The sequence below is a fragment of the Meles meles genome, chromosome 8 (assembly GCF_922984935.1).
Source record: "Meles meles chromosome 8, mMelMel3.1 paternal haplotype, whole genome shotgun sequence".
Classification (NCBI taxonomy): Eukaryota; Metazoa; Chordata; class Mammalia; order Carnivora; family Mustelidae; genus Meles; species Meles meles.
The window spans coordinates 105,865,844-105,888,741 of NC_060073.1; the positions used below are offsets into that span (position 1 = coordinate 105,865,844).

Here is a 22,898-nt window from a genome sequence, read left to right on the forward strand (position 1 = left end):
GATGGAATGCAATATTGGGAGTAAAGTGTATGAAAATTCACACTAAACATGGGAATTATATCCTCAGCATCAGCCATGCCTGCTTGCTCCCCCGGGCCTAGCTAAGATGAGCTTGCATCCCAAGCCCTGGCCTGGTGTGATCCGGAACCTGCTCCAGAGGGATCACCTAGGCCTGTGAGCTCACCCCCACCTGCCTTCAGCTCTGAGCTTCTCTTTTCCAAAGTGTGTTTTCTTTTTTTTTTTATTTTTTTTTCAAAGTGTGTTTTCTACAGTGCTTCATTGCAGCAATTTCTGTTATTCCCTTGGTTTCCACCACAACCAGGATGAAAACAAAACCAAAAAGTAAAAAACCCCCTTGCAAAAATCATTGGTATGATCAGTTTACTGAAAACGAGGGACCAGACTGTAGCCCTCACTGTGTGCCCAACTGAACTGGGGCATGGCTATTCCCGTCCTCTAGAGTCACCTTCATTATCTTGCTTTTGGGGTCTCTTTTTGGTGCTTCTCCTCAGGGGGAAAGGCCATTTCTCTGAGTCCTTTCCCTGTTCTTCCTTACTCTTCACTCTCCTCCCCCCTGTCTCCTTCTCACTGTTTGGATCTTGGCTCACAAGTCACCTTCTTGGAGAAATCATCTCTGACGTCATTTTATAGAGGCATCTCCCCTTGCCCACTGGCCACTCCCTATTACTTTATTTTCTTTCTAACATTTATTACTACAGAAGTAATTATTTACCAGCTAGTTGTTTATCGCCCATCTCTTTCTGCTAGAATGGAAGCATCCTGGGGGCAGAGCATCCAGTCCATGCAGCATTCTTGTCCAGAATGGTCCTCGGCTGTCTTGGAGTCTATCTTCCCAGGACAAGGTTAAGTCTGTGTATTGCATCATGTTGACCTCAGCCTTCCCCTTCCCTTGCTTAGTGTTGAGTTCTCTGCCAATGTAACTTCCTGCTTGATTCCTCCTTTCTAACCGTAAACCTTCTGTAAAGTGTGCTACATGCATAGCCTTATGTAGGTAGCCCTTTGGGGAGCAAAGAGACTGGGGTACACGGTACAGAAAAGGAGCAGCACAGAATACCCAGAGCAGTGAGCATGAGTTTCAACACCAGCAGAAGAAAGTGCAGACCCGGAGGTCATACTGGGAAACGCAAGTCCTCCTCCAGAATACTTGGAGGTGTGGTGAGTGACCCTGGATCCCCCCCATGCATGGCCTGGGATGCAGAGGATAACCCCCTAGACAGCTGGGTGCTTCAGGGATATTTAAGGAAATTTACAGGTGTCATTTTCCCTTAAGAAGATGCTCAGGGCCAAGGCCACACAGCAAGAACACAGGTGAGGAGGCTTGAAGATAGCTGGTTCTGCTCTTTTGCAGAACTAGGATCTTGGGGTCCTGGTCTCTGGTGCATCTCCGCCTGGAGGATTCAGAGGTTACCCTGCGTTGGGGAAGGAGGTGGCGTGAGCCGGAGAGCTTTACCTGAAGGTGTCACCAGGGGGCGCCCTAAGCCAAGTACTGGAAGTCTGAGCAAGCAAAGTGGGACATTGCTCTCCCTGCTTCTTCCCAGGAAATGACTCACTGTGATGACTTCATCCCCTGGGTGTTCTCACTAGGTTCAGGGGGTGAGACCCAGGGGGACTGTATCACCTCATTATATCTGAAGTGATGGGTGCAGTTGGGGTGGTCTTGACTCATTCACTCACTCATTCTAATGAACGCTGTAAGCCACAAGGTGTTCCATCTGGTCTAGCGGGACATTGTGAGCATTTCCTCAAAGACACCCCTGTCCTGCCCCCTTTGAGTTGGGCAGCGCTGTGGAGGATGGGAGTGAGGGCCGAGGACTGGTGTCTCAGCGTGGAGAATGAGGGCTCTGGGCGACACAGTGGAGAATACCCCAGCCCCCCTCCCAACCCACAGTTTTATCTTCTCAGTCTCCCTCCTCTGAAACTGGGTATCACTTATCAACTGTACCACGTGTCTGGCATTTATTATAAGCTTCCCCACTGTCTGATAAGCTTTTTCTAAGTACATATCTTATCTCTCCAACCAGCGGAATGGTAAAACTTTCTTGTTCGGGAATTATGCGTTATTCGTCACCATTATCTTAACGGCCCCCACCCCAGCCCCTGCTTCCCCAGCTTTTGGTGTGATGACTAGAACACAGGGATGTTCACTAAAGATCTGATGATGATTATGATAAATCCGTGTGCCATCCGCAGTGAGGTACTAGGAATGTGACCCTGCCTGGCAAGCCCTGAATGTCACAGATACTAATAAATATGTCAAAGGTCACTGAGTTAGGGAGGTGCAGGGGCTGAAGATGGATTGAGAAGAAGCAGCTGTGTCTTAGGAAGCAGGTAGCAAAGAGAGGTCATCACCACCCTCATTATCATTCCTGTGCCACTATATTTCAGATGGATGGGGATTACATCGATCATAACCGTGTGGGCCCCATTGGGTAGGGACTTCACACTTAGCCCTTACTGGTTTGAAATTTCCTGGTGGTATAAAGATACACGTCAGTGTTGTTCCTTGGACACGATAGTAGGTCATGATGTTCATTATTCACTCATGCATGCGTGGCTGCATTCACCCATTTGTTGAGCACTTACTGTGTGCCAGAGACTGTGCTTGGTAGTGAGATGCAGTGATGAGCTGAAACACACACGGCCCCGTCCTCACCAGGTTTATAAAATCTTAATAGACATCAAGCAGGTCATCACACAAATATGAGCTTACAGTTGTGTTAAGTGCTATAGAGGAAAGGTACTTGGTGATGTGAAAGCTTGTCTTAGGGGAATTTAGCTGGGAGAGAAGCCCTTCCTCCCCTCCCCCTCCGCCACAGAGGCAGGAAGCCAGCGTGGAAACAAGTCTGAGCAAAGCGAGGTGTGGCTTCTCCTGAGACCACCTACTTCCACACTGACTTCTGGCCCCTCAGAGGCTAATTGACGGACTGCGTTATTTGAATCAGGGAGATGTCATGTCTTGAGGGGCAGCTAGAAACGGAAGCTCTACCACATCGTGGATTTGATCAAATACCAAGATGCCCAGTTGGTTGTCCAGGGTTCGCTGATTACCTATTCTATTATTTTCGGTGGAAAGAGCTACTGAAAATAGGGAGGTGAACATTTTAGGTAGGATGACCAACTCTTCTGATTTACTCAGGACTTTCCCAGTTTTGGAACCAAAAGTCCCATGTGCTGGGAGTCCCCTGGCTTTAGAGCTGAATAGCCTGTATCCTGGGAACCCCCCGAGTCCTAAGAAGCCCTGTTCTAGCCTCTGCCCCACTCTTGCTTCTCAACTTCCTCTTCTGTAAGATGAATTTGGACTAGAACAGGGGATCTCAGGCATGGATGCGAATTAAAACCAAGGAAGTGTTTTGAAAATACCAATGCCCAGAATTCACTTCCAGAGATTTGTTTGGTGGGGTGAGACCTATGTATCAGTGAGCTGGTATGAGACCCAAGATTGAGAACTATTGCTGTAGATAATCTAAAGTCTTCTCTGTGCTCTGATTCTCATCTATGGTGAGTTACTTATACTTGGACCCATTAATTAATTGTCCCCTAGCTGGAAGCTCTGGCCTGTTTGCTATCATTGTTCCTGTCGGATTTGTAGGTGTTCGGAATGGTTTGATAAGTTATCTGGCTGATCTCCTGCTATCTGATGTCATCTCAGCCTGCTACTTCTCCGCCATCTTGACTCCTCTCTCTCATTGTTCCTATCGATGACAGAAGGATACTTTGCTCTTCTCTCTCTCCTTTTCTTTCCTTTGCTGTTCTCTTGGTCTTTCTACCTCTGACTGCCTGGGCCCTCAACTGATTCCATCCAGGCATACCCACTAGGCCTGGATTCAATCAGTGACATCCCTTCCTCTATCCCACCTCTGTCTTGGCCCTTTCCTTCCCCAGCCTCTCTCACTCCTCACCAGAGAAGCTGAAAGCGATTGCTAGGTCCAGATGGTCAATTCAGTTTTTGACAAAGGTGCTAAGGTAATTCAATGGGTAAAAGAGAATCTTTTCAACAAAAGGTACTTTGGATATCCACAATGAAAAAAAAAAAAAAGACTTTGACCCTTATCTCACACCATACATAGACATTAACTTGAAATGGATCATAGATCTAAATGTGAAAGCTCAAACTATAAAAAATCTAGAGGAAACTAGATCTCTTGGGTCTGGCAAAGATTTTTAGGTAAGTAATGCAAATCACAAACCATAAAGGAAAAACTGATATATTGGATTTAAAAAAAAAACAAAACCTGCTCTTTAAAAGACACCATCAAGAAAACGAAAAAAATAAGCCACAGATTGGAGAAAACACTTGAAAGCATATATCCAGAGTATCCAAACTGTATTCAGACTATATAGAGAACTCTTACAGCTCAATAATGAAGGCAGAAGCAACTCGATAAAAATGAGAAGGTGGAACAGAAAAATTTGAACACACACTTCACCAAAGAAAACACGGAAATGCCAGTCAGCACCTGACAAGATGCTCAACATCATTAGCTATTAGACAAATGCAAATAGAAACCACATGGAAATACGACGACACACCACTGGAAGAGATGAATTTAAAAAGACTAAGGTCTTTTAAAAAGGGGCACCTGGGTGGCTCAGTGGGTTAAAGCCTCTACCTTCAGCTCAGGTCATGATCCCAGGGTCCTTGGATCGAGCCCCACATTGGGATCTCTGCTTTGCAGAGAGCCTCTTTCCTCCTCTCTCTCTCTTTCTGCCTGCCTCTCTGCCTACTTGTGATCTCTGTCTGTCAAATAAATAAATAAAATCTTAAAAAAAAAAAAAAGACTGGTAATACCAAGTGTTGGTAAGGATGCAGGACAACTGTAATTCTTATCCATTACTGGTGGGACTGTGAAGTGGTAAAATTATTTTAGAGGACAGTTTAGTATTTTTTAAAAAAGATTTTATATTTATTATTTATTTAGAGAGAGCATGAGTCAGGGGAGGAAGTGAGAATCTCAAGCGAGACTCTGCGTTGAGCATGGAGCCCAACGTGGGGCTCGATCCTGTGACGCTGAGATCAAGAGTTGGACACTCAACCGACTGAACCACTCTGGTACCCCCGTTCAGTATTTTTTGTAAATTTAAACATAGACTTACCATGTGACCTCATTATTCTACTCTTGGATACTTACTCAGGAGAAAACACATTCATACAAAGATGTTCATGAATATTCATAGGTGCTTTGTTCATGTCAGCCAGTAAAAGCAGTCCGAATGTCCATCAGCTAATCGAGGGACAAATTGCAGCATATTCGTATAATGGGATACCGCCAGCAATAAAGAAGGAGTAAACTATTTCCATATACAAACATGGATTAGTATCAAAACATCATGCCAAGTAAGAAGGCACACATAAATAGTGTATATTTATGATTACGTTTATACAACATTTGAGAAAACCACAAAAAAATGAATCTGGTTGTCAGGGCTGGGGTATGGACAGGGGACTGATGAAAAAAGCATTAGAGAAACTTGTGGGGAGATGGAAATGCTGTGTATTTTGGCAGTCGTAGCTATGCAATGGTGATATTTGTCAAGGTTCATCAAACTTCACACTCTAGAAAAGTGCAGTTTATTGTACACAAATTACAGTTCAAGTAAATCTGATTTTTTAAAAAAGGGGGCGCCTGACTGGGTCAGTCAGTAGAGCCTGTGACTCTTGATCTCAAGGTTGTGAGTCTGAGCCCCATGCTGAGTGTAGAGTTTACGAAAGAAAGAAAGAAAGAAAGAAAGAAAGAGAAAGAATCAGCTCATGCTACTAGCCCTGCCCTGCATCACTTACTTAAAAGTACACAATGGCTTTTCATTGTGTGCAGAGTAAAATTCCGACCACTGCCTGTGATCTGCAAGGCCTTAGGACTGCTCTTGTTCTCGCTCATTCCATTCCCACCATGATGCTCTTGTTTGGGTTCCTCAAACTCACTGAGCTCTTCCCTCTACCTAGAACACTGACTCCAATTTGCCCGACTGGCTCTTTTTCTGGGACCTTCCCTGACTGCTCCATCCAAAGCAACCCCCTCATTCTGCCCTGATTCATTAGTTTTCTTTCCATTAGTGTGTAATGATTGTGTTCACTTACTTTTCCTTGTTTACTACCTGTTTTCCTTATTAGAATTTGAGCTCCACGAGGACAGGAATCCCATCTGTTTTATTCACTAGAGTTTGATCAGATATTTTCACCAGATTCGTTCAGAATTCCTGGCACCCAGCCCGGGCCTGGCACATAGGAGGCCTTCAAAATCTTTTTTTTTTTTTTCCCTTAAATATAAGTCTGTTTAATTGTTAATTCAAAAGCTTCATTTTAGGATCTAAAAATTAACTCTGGCATCAGTTTAACCCATTAAGAAGTTACTCCTTTGACTGGCAGATGTATAATATAATCCATCAAAATGGTAAGAGATATAGCTTGAGAGAGAGAGAGAGAGGAGATAGAAGAAACATAGTCAATTATTCTCTTACTCCATATCAGATTATTAGTCTAAAGCCAGTCAATGTAATTCCACCACCCTTGACTGGGATTGGGTCCAGGAGTAGACATATGACCAAATTATGACTAATTGGACAGAGAAAACTGCGGGTGATGTGAAAGCTGAGTGACTGGGCAGCCTTGGGACCTGGAAGTGTCTCACAGCTCTCCGCCATGGTTCTCAAACCTGAGCACATCAGAATCAGTTGAGGAGCTCGGAAAAACGGAGGATCTTAGATCCCACTGCCAGAGTTTCCAGTCCAGCAGGTCTGGGATAAGTCCAGACAATCTGCATTTTTGTTAACAAGTTCTGAGGTGATATTCAGCATACTGCTGTTCTGAAGAATCAAGTTGGATGGCTTCAAAGCAAGCATTAGGAAGTCCACGCTGTTTCCCAGAATGCTGTTGGGTCCGGCTGAGTTGTCAGCCAGGAGTATTGGCTGAAGAAAAGTGTGGAATGTGAGGGTGTCATTGTTGACTTGAAGCCACCAGGAGCCTATGCTCACTGAGGACTTCCTTTAATGTAGGGTCATAAATTTTATTTTTATTTTATTTTTTCTGAAAAAAAAAAAAAAAAAAAAAAAGAATAAAACAGAGAGAAACCTCATGAATCCAATACTTAATAAGCTCTTCCAGGGTGAACATCCTTGCAACTACCATGCTGTTCAAGAAATAGACGTATGGACACATCTCAAACTCTTGGCTCCTAACTTGAATCATTTAATATTTTTTCATGCTATTGAGTTGGTTTTTTTTGAACTAGTGAGTTTTCTGTTACTTGCACACAAATTTACCCTAACAGAGATATCCCAGGGATAATACCGATTGCTCTGAATATTTTGGGGGAAGGGATTGATTAGAAGCAAGTCATTAGCAAAACAAATGACATGGATTTTCTTATAAAGTCTGGATTTTTATCAAACATGTACATTGATGAGCCAAATAAAGTCCAGACACAAGTAAGCGATCGCATTGACAAGTCTAACAAAGAGAAATATAGTTTGAAATACTTGAAAGGGGACCCCAGGGAAGGGACTGCCACAGGAATCCTGGAAAAAGTGAGCTGCTTATTTTTTCCTTAAACTTTGTATGTTGGTATGTTAATGCTGTATTCTTTTTTTATTTTTTATTAAAATATAATGTATTGTTTGTTTCAGGGGTACAGGTGAGCTGCTTGTTTATATTAACTCCCGTTTTCTTGGAGTTGGCTATATGTTACAATTTTCACTCCATATGGTGGATTCAATAAAACTTAGCTCATCTTTTTTTTTAAATAAGTTTTTTTTATTTGACAGAGAGAGATCACAAGTAGGCAGAGAGGCAGGCAGAGATAGAGAGAAGGAAGCAGGCTCTCTGCTGAGCAGAGAGCCCAGTGTGGGACTCGATCCCAGGACCCTGAGATCATGACCCGAGCTGAAGGCAGAGGCTTAACCCACTGAGCCACCCAGGCGCCCTTAGCTCATCTTTTCAATGGCACTTTTTAATGTACTTTTAATGGCATTTCCACAATGTCTTAAGTGAAAGATTTATGGATAGATTTTAAACAAAGGAATTGAGTAAACCCTACTGAACTACTCCAGGATAGACAAAGCAGAAGTATCCACCATACAATAATTGCTTTTCAAATACAACTTATTTCCACCTGGGTGTGATCTTCATTGCACATACAGTGGTGAACTGTCCTTCAAGATCTCCTGTGGAAATTTTCATGAAAGGCTAAATGTGGAATTACCATATGCCCCAGCAATTCCACTCCTGGGCACGTGCCCAACAGAACTGGAAGTGGATGTCCACACAAATGCTTATATATAAACGGGCTCAGCAGCATTGCTTGTAAGAGCCAAGAAGTACTCAATAACCCAATAACCAATAACCAATAAAAATCCAAATGTCCATCACCTGATAAGTAGATCAACTAAGATGGTGTAATCATACCAGGGGAAATTATTCCACAATAAAAAGAATGAAGTGTTTCTTAAACGATTTTATTTTTAAGTGATCTTTACGCCCACACAGGGCTCAAACTCTCAGCCCCGAGATCAAGAGTTTAGATTAGTGGTTGCCTATGGCTGAGAGAGGGAAGCTGGGGGAGAAATAGAGAGTACCACTAATGAGTAGGGCGTTTCTTTTTGGGGTGAGAAAAATGTTCTAAAATTGATTGTAGTAATGATTACAAAACTGAATATACCAAACAGCATTTAATTGTACACTTGAAGTGTGTGAATTGAATTCTGTCTCAATAAAATAGTTAAGTTTTGTGTGTGTGTGTGTGTGTGTGTGTGTGTGCGTGTGTGAGAGAGAGAGAGAGAGAGAGAGAGAGATGAATGAATGAATGAATTTGCTCCTTCTTACCATGTCCTGGCTCTTGGGGAAGACAAATCAGAGAAGACATGCTCCATACGCTGGTTTCTGGGCCCGTGGGTCTGGACTGAACTCTACTCTGTTTTGGAAAGGCACAATTGATGCAGACAACTCACATATCTATGTGTGGGCCCTGTCTCCCTTGGGGATCCCATTCCCCTGGAGGCCCCGGGGTGCCGTGGGAGACCTCCTGGGTATGGTGTCCTGGAGGGTCAGACAGGGTCCAGGCCCAGAAGGGGCTCCTGACAGTTTTCTGTGCAGCTCTCTGCAGCTAGAGCAAAGCATTCTTAGTCACCTGTCACCCCACCCGGGTAATTGCCTCTCCTTAGCCCCTCTGCATGTGTCATCTGCCCATGTGGGTAATTAAACTGAACTTGGGGCTGATGACTGGGGCTGCATTGCATCACATTGGCCTTGGCCCCAGTGCAGACTGGGAGAACTAGATCTTCCAGACACCTGGGGTGAGTGGAAAGCCAGGGCACCCAGCACTGGGAGGAGGGGATTGGTGGCTGCACAGGAGGGCTCTCTGGCCTTCCTCACTCTTCACTCCAAAACTGGGACCAGAGCAGATGGGGCCATGGTGATTCCAGCCATGGCTGTGGCTAGCTGGCTGGTTAGCCTTGTGCTTGGCCTTGAAGCTTGAATCTTGGTATACCAGGGCCTGTGGTTTGGTATTGAACCCAAGCAGCCTTGGGCAATCTTCAGACTCCAAGGTGTGGGCTGAGGCCTAGGAGGGAAGGCTTGGTGCAGGGAGAAGGTCTTTTGAATCCTGGCTTCCGAAAGACTCTGCCACAAGGGGTCAGAGGGTAACCCCAGACTAAGAAGTTTAAATGAATGATCCAGAAAAGAGGGTTTCTGAGGGTCTTTCTAGTTCTAATGTTCTGTAAATCTGGTGAACATCTCCTGAGCACTGAGACTACATAATGGCTCTATGCAGGTCATCCCGGTTCCTCCTCCTATGGCTCCGTGAGGTGGGTCCTCTTCCCAGCAATATTTTTTTGTGATGGGGGTATTGGTGGAAGCAATTTAGTTATTAAGTAATTCCTGACTGGCACATAGTAGAGATTCAATAAAGACTTGACTGACTAACTGATGGCTTGGATTTGTATTAGACATTGTGAGGGGTTTGCTAAAGAGTGATAGCCAGGGGCGCCTGGGTGGCTCAGTGGGTTAAAGCCTCTGCCTTCGGCTCAGGTCATGATCCCAGGGTCCTGGGATCGGGCCCCGTGTCGGGCTTTCTGCTCAGCAGGGAGCCTGCTTCCTCCTCTCTCTCTGCCTTCCTCTCTGCCTACTTGTGGTCTCTGTCTGTCAAATAAATAAATAAAATATTTTTAAAAAATAAATAAAGAATGCTAGCCATCAACCAGTGAGTACTTACTGAGTGCACATCATGGACAAAGTATTGGCCAGTCTTGGAAGGGAGACCAAACTTCTTTGGATTTCTAGATGTTGGCAGTTAGTTCATATCAAAGTCATACTGTCCAAATTGAATGAAATACATTGGGAAATAATAGGAACTATAGATCTTGGTCTCTTGCCTTCAGTGTCTGACATAGGGTTCCTGAAGCCCCTGTAAACAAGGATGGTAGGAGAATCTTTTGTTCCCATATTTAGTCTCTGATCCTGGTTCCTGACACAAAGCTCCCTAAGACCCTTGGAATTTCCTGGGTGATAAGAACATCTTTTGTTCTAATGAGGCAACTCTGGGTGGGCTCCTCGATGGGGGCTCTTTGCCAGAAAGGCCAAGCTATTATTAGAACATATCTGCTCTTCTCTAGGGAGGAGAGAGGGGCTGGAATTGGAGGTAATAATTAATCATGCCTAAAATCCCAAAGTATGAGTTTAGGGGAACTTCCACATTGGTGAACACAGCCATGTGCTGGGAGGGTGAGGTGCCCCAACTCCACAGGGATGGAAGCTCCTGGGCTCAGGACCCCCTCCTAGACCTCACCCTATGTATCTCTTTATCTGACTGTTCATCTATATCCTTTTTCATATCCTCTAATAAACTAGTTCCTGAGTTCCATGAGCCATTCTAGCAAATAATTGAATCCGAGGGGAAGGAGGTCATGAGAACCTCCAATATGCAGCCACATTGGTCAGAAGCTGTGAGTAACCTAGAGTCCTACTACTTCTGATTGGCAGCTGAAGTCAGGGTGGGGGGTGGGGGCTTCTCATGGGACCGAGCCTTCAACTTATGGGATCTGCTGCTATCTCTATGCAGCTAGTATCAGAATCGCGTTAAATTGTAGCACACCCAGCTGGTGTCACAGAATTGCTTAGTGCAGGGGTGGTGGTGGTGGTGAGAATCCCACATATCTGGTGTCAGAGTGTTAGGAGTGTGGTGGTAAGGGAGAAATACAGAACGAACAGTTTTTCCCAACACGATTATCTTAATCCAGCTAGAGAGCAGTAAGTTTGCAATACTTGATGATTTGGACTTTGTAAATATATTGAAAAGTTCCAAGACCCAAGACTGTTGAAAAAAATAGGATGAAGAGGAAAGTTGTATGACACACACACTACCGTTTTATTGTGTTATCTCCTTTAATCCTATAACTCCATGGGACAATAATGGAATATTATAACCCATGGGATGGGTATTATTATTCCCTCTCTTTTACAGATGAAGAAACAGAGTCAGATAGTAAATTTGTAACTAATCTCATCAGAATTCCAACCTAGGCTGTTATCCTTTTTTTTCTTAACCATAGTCTATACTCTTTTTTTTTTTTAAGATTTTTATTTATTTATTGGACAGAGAGATCACAGGTAGGCAGAGAGGCAGGCAGAGAGAGAGGGAAGTAGGCTCCCTGCTGAGCAGAGAGCCTGATGTGGGACTCGATCCCAGGACTCTGAGATCATGACCTAAGCCGAAGGCAGAGGCTTTAACCCACTGAGCCACCCAGGTGCCCCTCTTTTTTTTTTTTTAAGATTTACGTATTTATTTGAGAGAGAGAAAGCGAGAATGGGGCATGGGTTGGGGTAAGAGATAAGGAAGAGGGAGAGACAATCCCAAGCAGACTCCACACCGAGTGCGGAGCCCAACATGGGCTTCCATCTCACAACCCTGAGATCACAACCTGATCCTAAACCAAGAACTGGACACTTAACCAACTGCACCACCCAGGCACCCCATTCCACTCTGCATTCTTAACATGGTGTTGTATTGCCTTATAGATAAGGAGCTAGCTTAGCACAGAAAACCAACCACAGAGAAAATTGTAAACTTGTCTATACAATGAATTGTCAAGTAACATTCTCCAAGAATCTCTGAGAAAACAGACCTTATTTAAAGCTTCGTGAATTTTCTGGAAGACTAAATGACTGCTAAGATTTCTACGAGGTTGGCACTGAATGGGGAGACTGTCTAGAAGGGCACAAAGTAGCATTAAAAGCAGTTTCAGAAGGTCAAATAGATGGATTCAAACCCCATTTCCAGCATTCATTAGCTGGCAAATTATCCTTTTTAAGACTCAGTTGCTTCCTAATCTGTAAAATGGGAATAAAAGTAGCTATTCATAAGGTTGGTGTGGCAACTAGCTAGGATGCTGCACATAAAGAGGGTTCAATATACATTAGCTATTCTTTTCCGGTAGCAAATTCCTAAGCTGAGGAGGGCAAGGGTAGAGGGGAAGGTCCATGAGGACAGGACAATATTGAGCTTCTCCTACTCTATTTTCGTGGCCTGAGCCGTCCTTGGAGCATGATAGGTGTATAGGAAGCAATTGCTTACAGATGTATAAAAACAAAGCAAGATTTTAGGGGCTGAGTGAGTGGACTTTGATTTACTAAATGGAAGGGAACACATCCCAGCAAAATGATTCACGCACTAACCTTAGGTGGTGGGCCTGTCTTCTGTTTTTACTCAAGAAAGGGATCTAGGAGTTACTCCGGTTTTGGGTGCAGCCTTCTCGTGGGTGGTCCAAAAGGCAGTCACAACCTAAAGGCTAGTGGAATCTGGATGTTTTCAGGGATGGTTCTGGAGATCTTCCAGAAATCTCGTCCTGCCCTACCTCAGTGTTTCTATGATTAAGGGGCATTAGCAGGAACATCAGGACCCCTCCATGTGGTCCTCCATGTGGGCAAACTAAGGCCAAAAAGAAAAACAATATAAACTCATAACACCTGGAAAGCTGAGCCTGAATTCTGATGTTTTACAAAAGGGCACCTAGGAGAGCTCTAAGGTGTGGCATGAGGACAACTATAGGGAGACCTGTTTGTATAGTTCAAAGCTTCTAGTAATAATGTCGGATGTTCTTAGAAGACTGCAGAGTTTCCTAGGGGCTGTTTCACGGTACCATTTGGTCTCTGAGGGGCAGGGAGAGCACACCTTATTTGTGCTGGATTGCAGTCGAGAGAATTCAAGTGAGATGATTGGCCAAGGTTCCCCTTCTGGGAAGCGGCCAAGACAGGGCTGGACCTGGGTCAACATGCATTGTCTTTAAGGAGGGCTATAGGTTGGCAATAGGGACAGGTTTGAGGGACGTATTCACACCTGCAGGAATTGTATGTTGTTCATAGTTATTAAGGACCTCTCAGGCTGTTCGGGACGGACCATTAACATTGTGAAGTGGGGTCATAGAGGTCCTTTGGCTTAGTCAAACCACCGCTGCGACTTGGAGCCTCTCTGGGCTTTCCTGAAACTGTTAACCTATTCCTCCTACCTTGGATATCCTAAGGACTAGATGAGATAAACAAAGAGAAAGCACTTTGCAAATGTGATTATTCAAAATCCTAACATCTGTGAGCATAGGAAAAGCCCCATATTCCTTTAGATTAAGCTGTTCTAAACTGAGAAGTCTTTTGAGAGCCAAAAAAGCAGAAAAGCTCCTGTTTTCTTTCCAAACTTTGAATCACCTATAGGAGGAATGGAATAATGGGGCCACCTGCTCACATACCTGAAGTCTCTCATGTTAACTAAGTTTAAAGTCTGGATAACTTTGTATCTTTTTTTAATGATTCACATTGAAAAGCAAAAAATTGAAAATGGGTAACATTCCCCTTTGACGGAGCAGACAATATAAACGTGTATCTCTGTGACAGTTGGCAAAACACGACTGATTAATCTGGAGACCTACAGGGGTTCACCTTCAGTGACTTCCCACTTTTCATCTGCTCTGATAAAAACACATCTGGAACAGCCGAAAAAATTAAGCTAGGAGAAGAATTGCATCAAAATATTTTTTTAAAAAAATACTCTGGGTTGTAAAAGAATGCAAAGGTTCTAACAAGAATGCACAAACTTAACACATTCCACTTTATTATTAAACAGTGTATTGATATTCAAGAACATTTAAAAGTGTAATGACCCATTATATGTTTCTATTACCGCTGAGGTCTTCCTGGTAAGAGCAGAGAAGTGGCGGCTGAAAGTGGGGATTTGAGCGTTAGTTCTACCCCTTATAAGCTGTTGAAGCAGGGGAGCTTATTACTTTGAGTCTTTGCTTCTTTGTTGCAAAAAAGGGAGAGTAAAACTAATAGTGTGCAACTGTGTTCTGAGGATAAAGTAAAATAATACATGTCTGTTTCAAGTGCTTTGCAAATGTTTTTATTGTCTGGTGTTTTTGTTATTTTTCACCATGACTATATGTATATAGCTTCGACTCAGAATTTTCATTTATTGCCCATTGTAGCTATTTTTGCTTTCTGCCTGGTTTCTGATCGGTCTTCTGCTCCTCTCTCTCTGGACAACGTTTGGGGGTATTTTCTTCCTCCTCCTCCTCCTTCTTCCTCTGTTTCCATCAGATCCACGGTTTCTCCGCTCTTTGGCCAGGAGCTCCAAACCACCTGATGACTTGTGTCGGCTTTCTTTTCTTGTGCCAGATCTCTCTACTTAGAGATCAGTAGGTTCTCTAGACTTAAAAGGGACCTTGCTTTCAAAAAGCTGAGCTCGGGGGCCTGGGGAAGAAGTTGCTTAGAAGTCAGAGAGCTCCCTCTCTGACAGAGACTCAGCCCTGAGTCTTAGCCCCGGGCTTTCTCCGCTAAACTCCAGGGAAGGACCCTTCTGTTTGGGCTTCGGATTTAAAGCACACATCTTAATCCTCTCCACACCTGCTCAGAGCACTCTTTGTTGTTCCACCAAACTTAGAAGTTATAATCCTATCATAATGGCTACTATTTATTGGTGGGTACTATGTACCAGGTCCTGTGCCGAATGTTTTATATAAACGATATCCCTGCATGGACATAAATACTTTATTTGAGAGGAACACTTATCCCCATTTGATGGATGAGGAAGCTGGGGTGCTAAATTATTAAGTGACTTGCCCAAAGACATATCCTAAGGTAGGTACCTGGAAGACTTGTGATTCCATGACCATCTGATCTCCAAGTCCACTCCACAGGCCACTCAGCACTCACTTCTCTGAATGCTCCTTCCCTTCCAGCCTATCAAGCTCCCATGACAGCCCCAGAATGCCAGGCTATCTTACTGCCTGTCTTTCTAGAACCTTCTGGAATCTCACTGTCTCCTCCAGAAAGTCTTTCTTAGATGGACCAGAGGGGAGTGAAGACATTCCTGTCTGAATGTGGGAGTCTCGTGCTCACTGTAGTATGCTTCTGGCTCAGTCTCACTTATTCTGTGCATGTTTGACTCCAGCTGTGTGCAGGTGGCTTCGTGGTTGCCTCTGCTGGACTTAAGCCCCACGTGGCTGTCCCCAGTGCTGGTCTGTCTGCAGTGGCTCCAGTTCTATGGGAATAGGAGCAGCCCAGTGGGTAGTTCCAGTGAACGACTGGTTGGTTTTATCTGAAGGAGGACCCCATGTAAATAAGGCTGTGGGGACCCCGGTTCTGAGCCCATACTTCAGGAGGGCCCCCATGTCTGTGGGGCTGGTCTTAGAGAAATCCATGGGGGTGAGGGGACTTAAAACCAGCTCACACCAGGAGCAAGTGAAGAAGGGGCTGTGTTCAGGTGGAAGCGAGCAGACTCGCAGGCTCTCCAAAGTTGCCCTCGAGTGAGAGAGGGCAGTCACGAGGAAGTGGGATTTGACGTTTGCAGACGTCCCCAAGGAGGGGAACTGGGAACTACAGAGAAACGGGTGTGGGCGAATCACGAGGGAGCCCAGCTGTGTCAAATTCTTCTTGGGAAACAGGTGGCATCTAGAGTCAGAACCATCCCCGGGTGGTGGTATTTCCCACTCCTGGGAGCCATCTGGGTACAGCTGGGCAGCTACCAGGTCACGGTGTCCCAGAGAGGCCACCCGGGAGGACTTGGTGGCACTTGGTCATCTAGGAGACCCTGGGGGGCAGGGCTAGCCTCCCATTGTCCAGTGCTCACTGCCCACTGTTCAACGGTGGGGAAGGGGGCCCCAGCGTGTGCTGAGGGTGCTGTGGGTCCTCCAGAGGCTTCTAACCTAGTTTATCCCATCTAGTCATAGATTTTGGGTGATGCCATGAGCACAAGGACAATTACAGGGAGAATGGCAGGGCTTTGTTCCTCTCTGTCCCCTACTGGTCCCCAACAAGACACAAAGGGGCAGTACAGCCCATGACTAAGAGAAACACTGGATCCTGGGGTTCTGGTTCTAGGCTCTTGGAGGTGCAGACCCACTGTGGGCTCATCAGGGGGTCCTTTGGCCAACCTTAGGCTTCCCGACCATGTTTATTTTCTAGCTTCCCCTACTGGCTGTGCCTGTCCTTCCTCCCTCTCCTGTCCCCATCACCCAGATTCGAGGCCCAATATCTGCCTAAAATAGGAGGCACAGAGTTGCCTCACCAGCAGAGGCCCCTGTAAGCCTTCCTTAGCACTGGCTGAGAGGCCCCTGGGGATCAGGGACTTGGTTTAGTCTTATGGACTGTTTCTCTTGGCTTGAAAAACAATACCTCCACCCTACCTGGCCTCCCTTTACAATTTCCAGGAGCACATGACAGATGCCTGGTGTGGGCCTAGGGCAGTGGCTCGGCTGCTCTGTGCTCAGAGAGGCTTGATGCCTAGGAGGCAGGGAGGGCAGGCTCTGGCTCCTGGGCTTTCCCCTGCTGACTCTCCCCTTGAGGGTGGGCTCAGTGTCTCCTCTGTGCCCTGCCTGGCCTCTGAGTGGGTGGTCTGTGTCTGGCCCCCTCAAGCCAGGAGGGAAGCCCCTCTGGGGTGTTCTGAGTGATGGAGAAGCTCTGAAGTGGGGTGCAAATGGGGGGAAGGGATCTCAGGGGCTCCACGGAGTGAGCTCAGGAGATGATCTGGGAGCGCAGCCGATGAAGGAGGATTCAGGAAAGAGAAGCTTCGATGACAAGGTGGTGGGAATGGCATGGGCAAGAACCCTGTTTCCATCTGGAGCCCCAGGAAGGAGTTGGTGGTGGCAGCTGGAGCAGTCATGACAGCAGAGAGCTGGGACTTTAGGCTCAAAATAGGAGTGAGGTTTCTGTCGCTCCTGGCTTTCTTCCTCTGGCTTCCTTGAGGCCCATGCTCGTTTGCATGGCAGATGTATTTTTTATGAAAAACTCCACTTTGCAGGGAAAAAGAAGGAGGGTGGCAGTGACCAGCTATGAATGGGCCAGGTGGTCCACCTAAGGTCCCCACTGGGGGTCAGGAAAAGGTAGGGGAAATGGACACTTGGGCCTAGGGTGCTGCTGCTAGCTTCCAGGTAGCGGGCAGTCGTGGGCCAGGGAAATAGAGGGAGGGGGCAGGGAATGAGGCCAGAGGTAAGGAAGCAGAGATGGCATAGATAGGTTTCTCCTTCCTTCCGGGGAGGCAAGCGAGGGCAGAACATGGCCAAGTTCAGGTACCAAAGTCAAGGGCAGGGGCAGGCCTCCAAGGCCAGCTGTGCTGCAGGAAGGGTCCAGGTCTTGTGCCATCCTAGCCCCTTCCCTCTGGAAATAAAACTATCAGCCAAGAATTTGATTCCTCAGTGTTTCACTTCTGCCCCCGCCTGAACACATAGACGGTGAGTTCTTCCAACACAGGCTCCCTGCCTTTCTTGCCCAGTAGCTGCTGTGGGGCCTGGGGCTGAGCAGCCAAGGCTAGCTGCACTGAGCTGAGGATGGCGAGGATTCCATATGGGTTGGTGGCTCTGTCAGCGAGGATGCTGGGATAGCCCGACTTGTGTCTCTGATGAGACAGCAAGAAAGAAAACTGACATTTTTCAGGGCCTACCTGGGGCTGGACACATTCTCTGGTCTGGCATGTCATCGTCTCTTTCTAGATGTTCAGTCTGAAGACATCCAAGTTATGGAGCTGGTCTTCACCTCTGAGTTGGGGTTTTCATCTGCTCCCATTGCCCCAGAATCCCAAGTCTGAGCTCTTCCCAGAAGTTGGTGGGACCTTTGGGGGAAAAAGGTGGAGAGTGATCCTGGGAGGTCAGTGGTCTGTCTGGGGGATGGAGTGATGAATGCCAAGGTTCAGCCATGGTTACATAGCTCTCTCTGGTGGCCAGAGTGGGGCTGGCTGCTCCCCTGGAGAGAGGAGGCATCACCTCAGGACTAGATGACCATGTGGGAGTGGTCCCTCTGCCATGGCATGCTGGTCAAGACAGCAGGAAGGGGACGTGGCCTGCGGCTAAGTCCTGCTCTCTTGGAGAACCAGGAATGTGACCTCAAAAATAACTCAGGATTGGAGAACCCCGGGGTCCCTATCTGGGCCCTCCAAAAGTTCTCTCCTCCCTCCTTCTGCCTCGGGATTAGGTTTCCCTCAAGATACCTGAAGCTGGAGTTGGCAGCTTCCATTGTGAGCTAGAAGTTTCTGTTTTCTCCCATGTAAGTGGGGAGCAAAGACTTCCTTGAAGTCATGCCAATGAATGGCTCCCTGACCTCCCCTTTCAGACTGGAAGTTTGCCCCCAGTCTTCTTGCTCCCCTTGTCTGCTTTTTTCCTCTGCAGCATTTCTCACTTTCTCATATATTGTTCTATTATCTGTCTATCTATTGATTGATCTATCGATCTGTCATCATTTATCTGTTTATTTTTGTCTGCCCAACTCTACCCCAGTGCTGGTGCCTCGGGACAGGGGTATTTGCCTGCTTTGTGCCCCGTGTCCCCTGCACCTAGAGCAGCACCAGGCCCATCAGAAGCACTGGGATACTTGTTGGGTGAAGGAGTGAAGGACAGATGGATAGCATTGTCATGAAGGTGGTAGGCATTGCTGTATGTTGAGCATTCGGCAGGAAATCCAGCCCCTTATCGCTGTTGTCGCTGCTGTTTGCTCCCTGTGACTTGTGCCGGTTCTGTAAAGTGAGAGGACTGGGGGCGCCTGGGTGGCTCAGTGGGTTAAAGCCTCTGCTTTCAGCTCAGGTCATGATCTCGGTGTCCTGGGATGAAGCCCCACATTGGGCTCTCTGCTCAGCAGGGAGCCTGCTTCCTCCTCCCTCTCTGCCTGCCTCTCTGCCTACTTGTGATCTCTGTCTGTCAAATAAATAAATAACATCTTTAAAAAAAAAATGAGAGGACCGAAGCGCTAGACGGTCTCTGGGCTTCCTCCAACCTGTAAAATGTCTGCCGTCCTATGGCCACCGTGCCCCCAAATGCTCAGTCACACAAGTTCTTCCCAAAGCTCACCTGAAACAGCAGCAGCTCTGCTGGGTTTGGGGTGCTGAGCACCCCTAAGGTGTGGCCCTTCCTCTGTTTCTTTTGACTCTGAGGATCAGAATGGGGCCTAGCTGGGGGACCATGAGTCAGCTCACAGTTTCTTAGAACGGTTTCCGTTCAGATACTTCTATGTTTTATTTTAATTGGTTTTTGATGTGTTGTTTCATAACGTTTTATTGTTTTCCGTAGAGGAAATTCATTATGGGTATAATTAGAGGTTGTTTGATTTTAATTTCTTTGGTAAGAGTTTTCATAGACCAGAGTTCAGAAAATGAAAATTTTGCCATGTGCCTTGATTTGGGATTTGGACACGTGGTCCTTGGAGATGAAGGTTGACACCATCCTGCCCTGGGTGGGGCTCTGGTCCCTGGCCTTGGACGTTCCGTTTGGGAACAGGGACCTGCCTCAGAGGACCCCGGGAACATCTGTTTCAGGTGCTCAGGTTGACTGGGCCTAAGACTGTCCACACAGGGCCTCCATTTTTCCTCTCAGAATGCCCCTCCGAAAGCAGCATTCCGGAACCCCCGGTTTCCTCATAGCTGACTCTGTGGGGGCAGTTTCAGGAGTAAAGGTAGCTTCACACTCCCGGTATTTGGTATTTGGTATTCGCTGAGTAACTGGGATGGCCTCGGAGGAGGGGAGAGAGACAGGTCTGGCTAGTTCTGAGGTGTTGTTTATACTTGAGATTACCTCACACGTCCCAACCCGCTTCCCCGCCCCATCTGGTGGGGGCTGGCCCTCAGCCTTCCAGCCCCTTTTTCCCCACATGCCCGGGAAGACAGGGGCCAACATGGCTCTTCCCGTGGACATCAGCTGAGCCTGGAAGCTTCACCCCTCAGGAGACCATGGAAAGGGACGGCAGCCGGGTAAGTGGCCATGGGCCTTGGGCCAGAACTTCCCAGGGCTGGGGAAGCAAGGATAGGGCTGGGAGATGGGTGGGGCGTTGCCACCTCGGTGCCTAAGGTTTTGGGGGAAATTGAATGTGCCGTTTCACACTGAAGCTCCTTGAAGGGATTGAGATTGCTTGCCTCCTTTTTTCCTGGTTTCTAGGAGGGGCCCCTGGGAGGAGCTGATGGGATTCGGGGTCTGGTCAGGAGGTACCACAGTGCTGTGCCTGAATTTTGGCCTCTTGGTCTGTCGCCTGTTAGATCATCCCTTTTGCTGGCTTGAGAAATCACCAGAACTTCCCATTCTAACTGGCCTTCAAGGTACTCTTGGCTAACCCCCTCCCTAGACTCATAGACCATCTTAGAAAATGTGACTTTCTATGTGTATTTAAGATCTTCAAGGGGAGTTTTCAATCTCCTTTGGTCACTTATTTTCAGGCTTTATAATATTCATGCTTGGAAAGTGCTTCCTTATGTCCAACCATAGTTCCTTCTGCCACAACTCAGGTTCCTTTCCTCTTCTGTTCTTGATGGTGGCAGAGAGCAGCTAAAGTGCCCTGCGTGGAAAAGCCAATTATACACGTGAAGACTTCCAGAGATTTTGTTCAACTGTGCCTCAGCTTTCTTTTCTGGAGGGACATTCTTCTTATACCCTAACTTACCCTTACGTCTTGCTTTCTACTTCTCTCTTCCTTCTTTTATTCTTTACTAAGGTAGTAGAATCAGAAACTCTGGGAAGGATGGGGCAGCTCTGGGTTTGAGAAGGATCAGCTCAGCCTATGTTCTGGCTTATAGGAGGCTTGTGGTCCATTCTGAACCCCAGATACATTTCTGCCAATTTTACATCATCTTTCCTGCCATTCTTCCAGCCCCTTCTTGACTTTTCTTTCCCAGACTTACCCCCTGACCTCTGCACTGTCCTCCTCGGTTCCTGTCTCCACCTCCCCAGGGTCATTTGGTCCTAGGCCTCTGGGCTCATTGGAGACTCTGGTGAGCAGTAAGGGCAGTGCATAGGGCAGAACAGAGTTTTGTCTGAGGTGCGGGGAAGGTGAACCCACAATCACAGTCATCAGGCATGTTTGTTGGTGACTCTCTGGGAGCCTAAACTTGATCTCTTAATACAAAGGATGAGAAGGGCTGGTTTTTCTGAAGGATGGTAGGGCCAGACCTGGGCAGGGTGCTGTAGGTGCCATATGCCTAGGATGCTTGTCTTTCCAAAGTTTGGGACCAACATGGAAGGTCACTGGAGGGGCAGAGAGTGGAGAGAAGACTTTTCATTCCTGATGGAAGAAGTGTTAAATGGTGTGTTAGGTGCCATAGTTCCTTTGTTCTGGGAGGCTGTCCTAACTTTCTTTGGCGTGAAAGAACTGAACCACCACTTTATTTTTTTTTTTTTAAGATTTTATTTATTTGAAAGACAGAGATCGCAAGGTAGGCAGAGAGAGAGGGGAAGCAGGCTTCCTGCTGAGCAGAGAGCCCGATGTGGGGCTCGATCCCAGGATCCCGGGATCATGACCTGAGCTGAAGGTAGAGGCTTTAACCCACTGAGCCACCCAGGCGCCCCTGAACCAGCACTTTAAACCACCTTATTTAAGGTTCTTAAATTCACTCCCTTGTTTAAGGTAGCCTTAGGGTGAGCCTAGGGTGGGGGCAGGGAGAGCTGCCTGGGGCTCTTAATCTTATTAGCCGCAGATTTCTTCAGGTCCTTTAGACTGAAGAGGAGCAGACTGGGAGAAACTGGTAGTTTGTGGCCGTGCCTTCTCTCGGAGGGCTTCATGGCAGAGAGATGCGCACTGCAGTTTTGGTCCTTCAGTTCCATAAAGTAGCAAGCAAGATGGTAGCCAAGGGACATAAGCCTGTTGAAGCTGGTTGGGTGTTCAGGTGGGACCTTGGACAGGAGATGCAGAAAGCTCTCAGCTTCTCGGTCTTCAAAAGAGAAGCTGCATGATGTGGACAGAACACTGACCGATTCCAGGTCAGCCGTGACTTTGGGCAAATCAACCTTTTTGTACCTTGGTTTCTACATCTGTAAAATGGAATAAAGATAGTGTCTCCTTCAAGGAGTCTTAGAATAGTGACTTTCACATTTAAGACCCTTTTTACTTTACTTTATTTTTATTTTTAAATTTTATTTGTTTGCTTATTAATTAATTAGTTGTTTTTTATTAACATATAGTGTATTATTTGCCCCAGGGGTACAGGTCTGTGAATCATCAGGCTTACACAATTCACAGTGCTCACATAGCCCATACCCTCCCCGCCGTCCATAACCCAGCCACCCTATCCCTTCTCCTCAACCCCCCAGCAACCCTCAGTTTGTTTCCTGAGATTAAGAGTCTCTTATGGTTTATCTCCCTCCCCAGTCCCATCTTGTTTCATTTTTTCCTCCCTACCCCCCCACACCCTCCCCTCTCAAATTCCTCATATCAGAGAGATCATATGATAATTAAGACCCTTTTTAAATAGCATCCAGCAGAGAGAGAGATACTTACAGAGCTTTCAGATTTTCCTCCTCCTCCCCCATCATCATCACCTGGGGTCTAAGCCTGACTCCTCTACAACGTGGGCATGCCTCCATGCCTCAGTTTCTCCACCTACCAAAGATGAGGGTTGGACAAACTGCCTTCCCCCGCCAACAGTCCGTGGACTTGT

At 46.5% G+C, this 22,898-nt stretch overlaps 1 protein-coding gene across 1 annotated transcript in view; it reads left to right on the forward strand.

Annotated features, from left to right (window-relative positions):
• The first annotated feature begins 1,054 nt into the window (after positions 1 to 1,054).
• TMPRSS13 (transmembrane serine protease 13) overlaps positions 1,055 to 22,898 on the forward strand; it is a 46,460-nt gene continuing 24,616 nt past the window's right edge. The window contains exon 1 of the mRNA XM_046016762.1: positions 1,055 to 1,176. Within this exon, the coding sequence (XP_045872718.1) occupies positions 1,090 to 1,176 (87 nt within the window). The 5' untranslated portion in view covers positions 1,055 to 1,089. The remainder of the gene's footprint in view (positions 1,177 to 22,898) is intronic.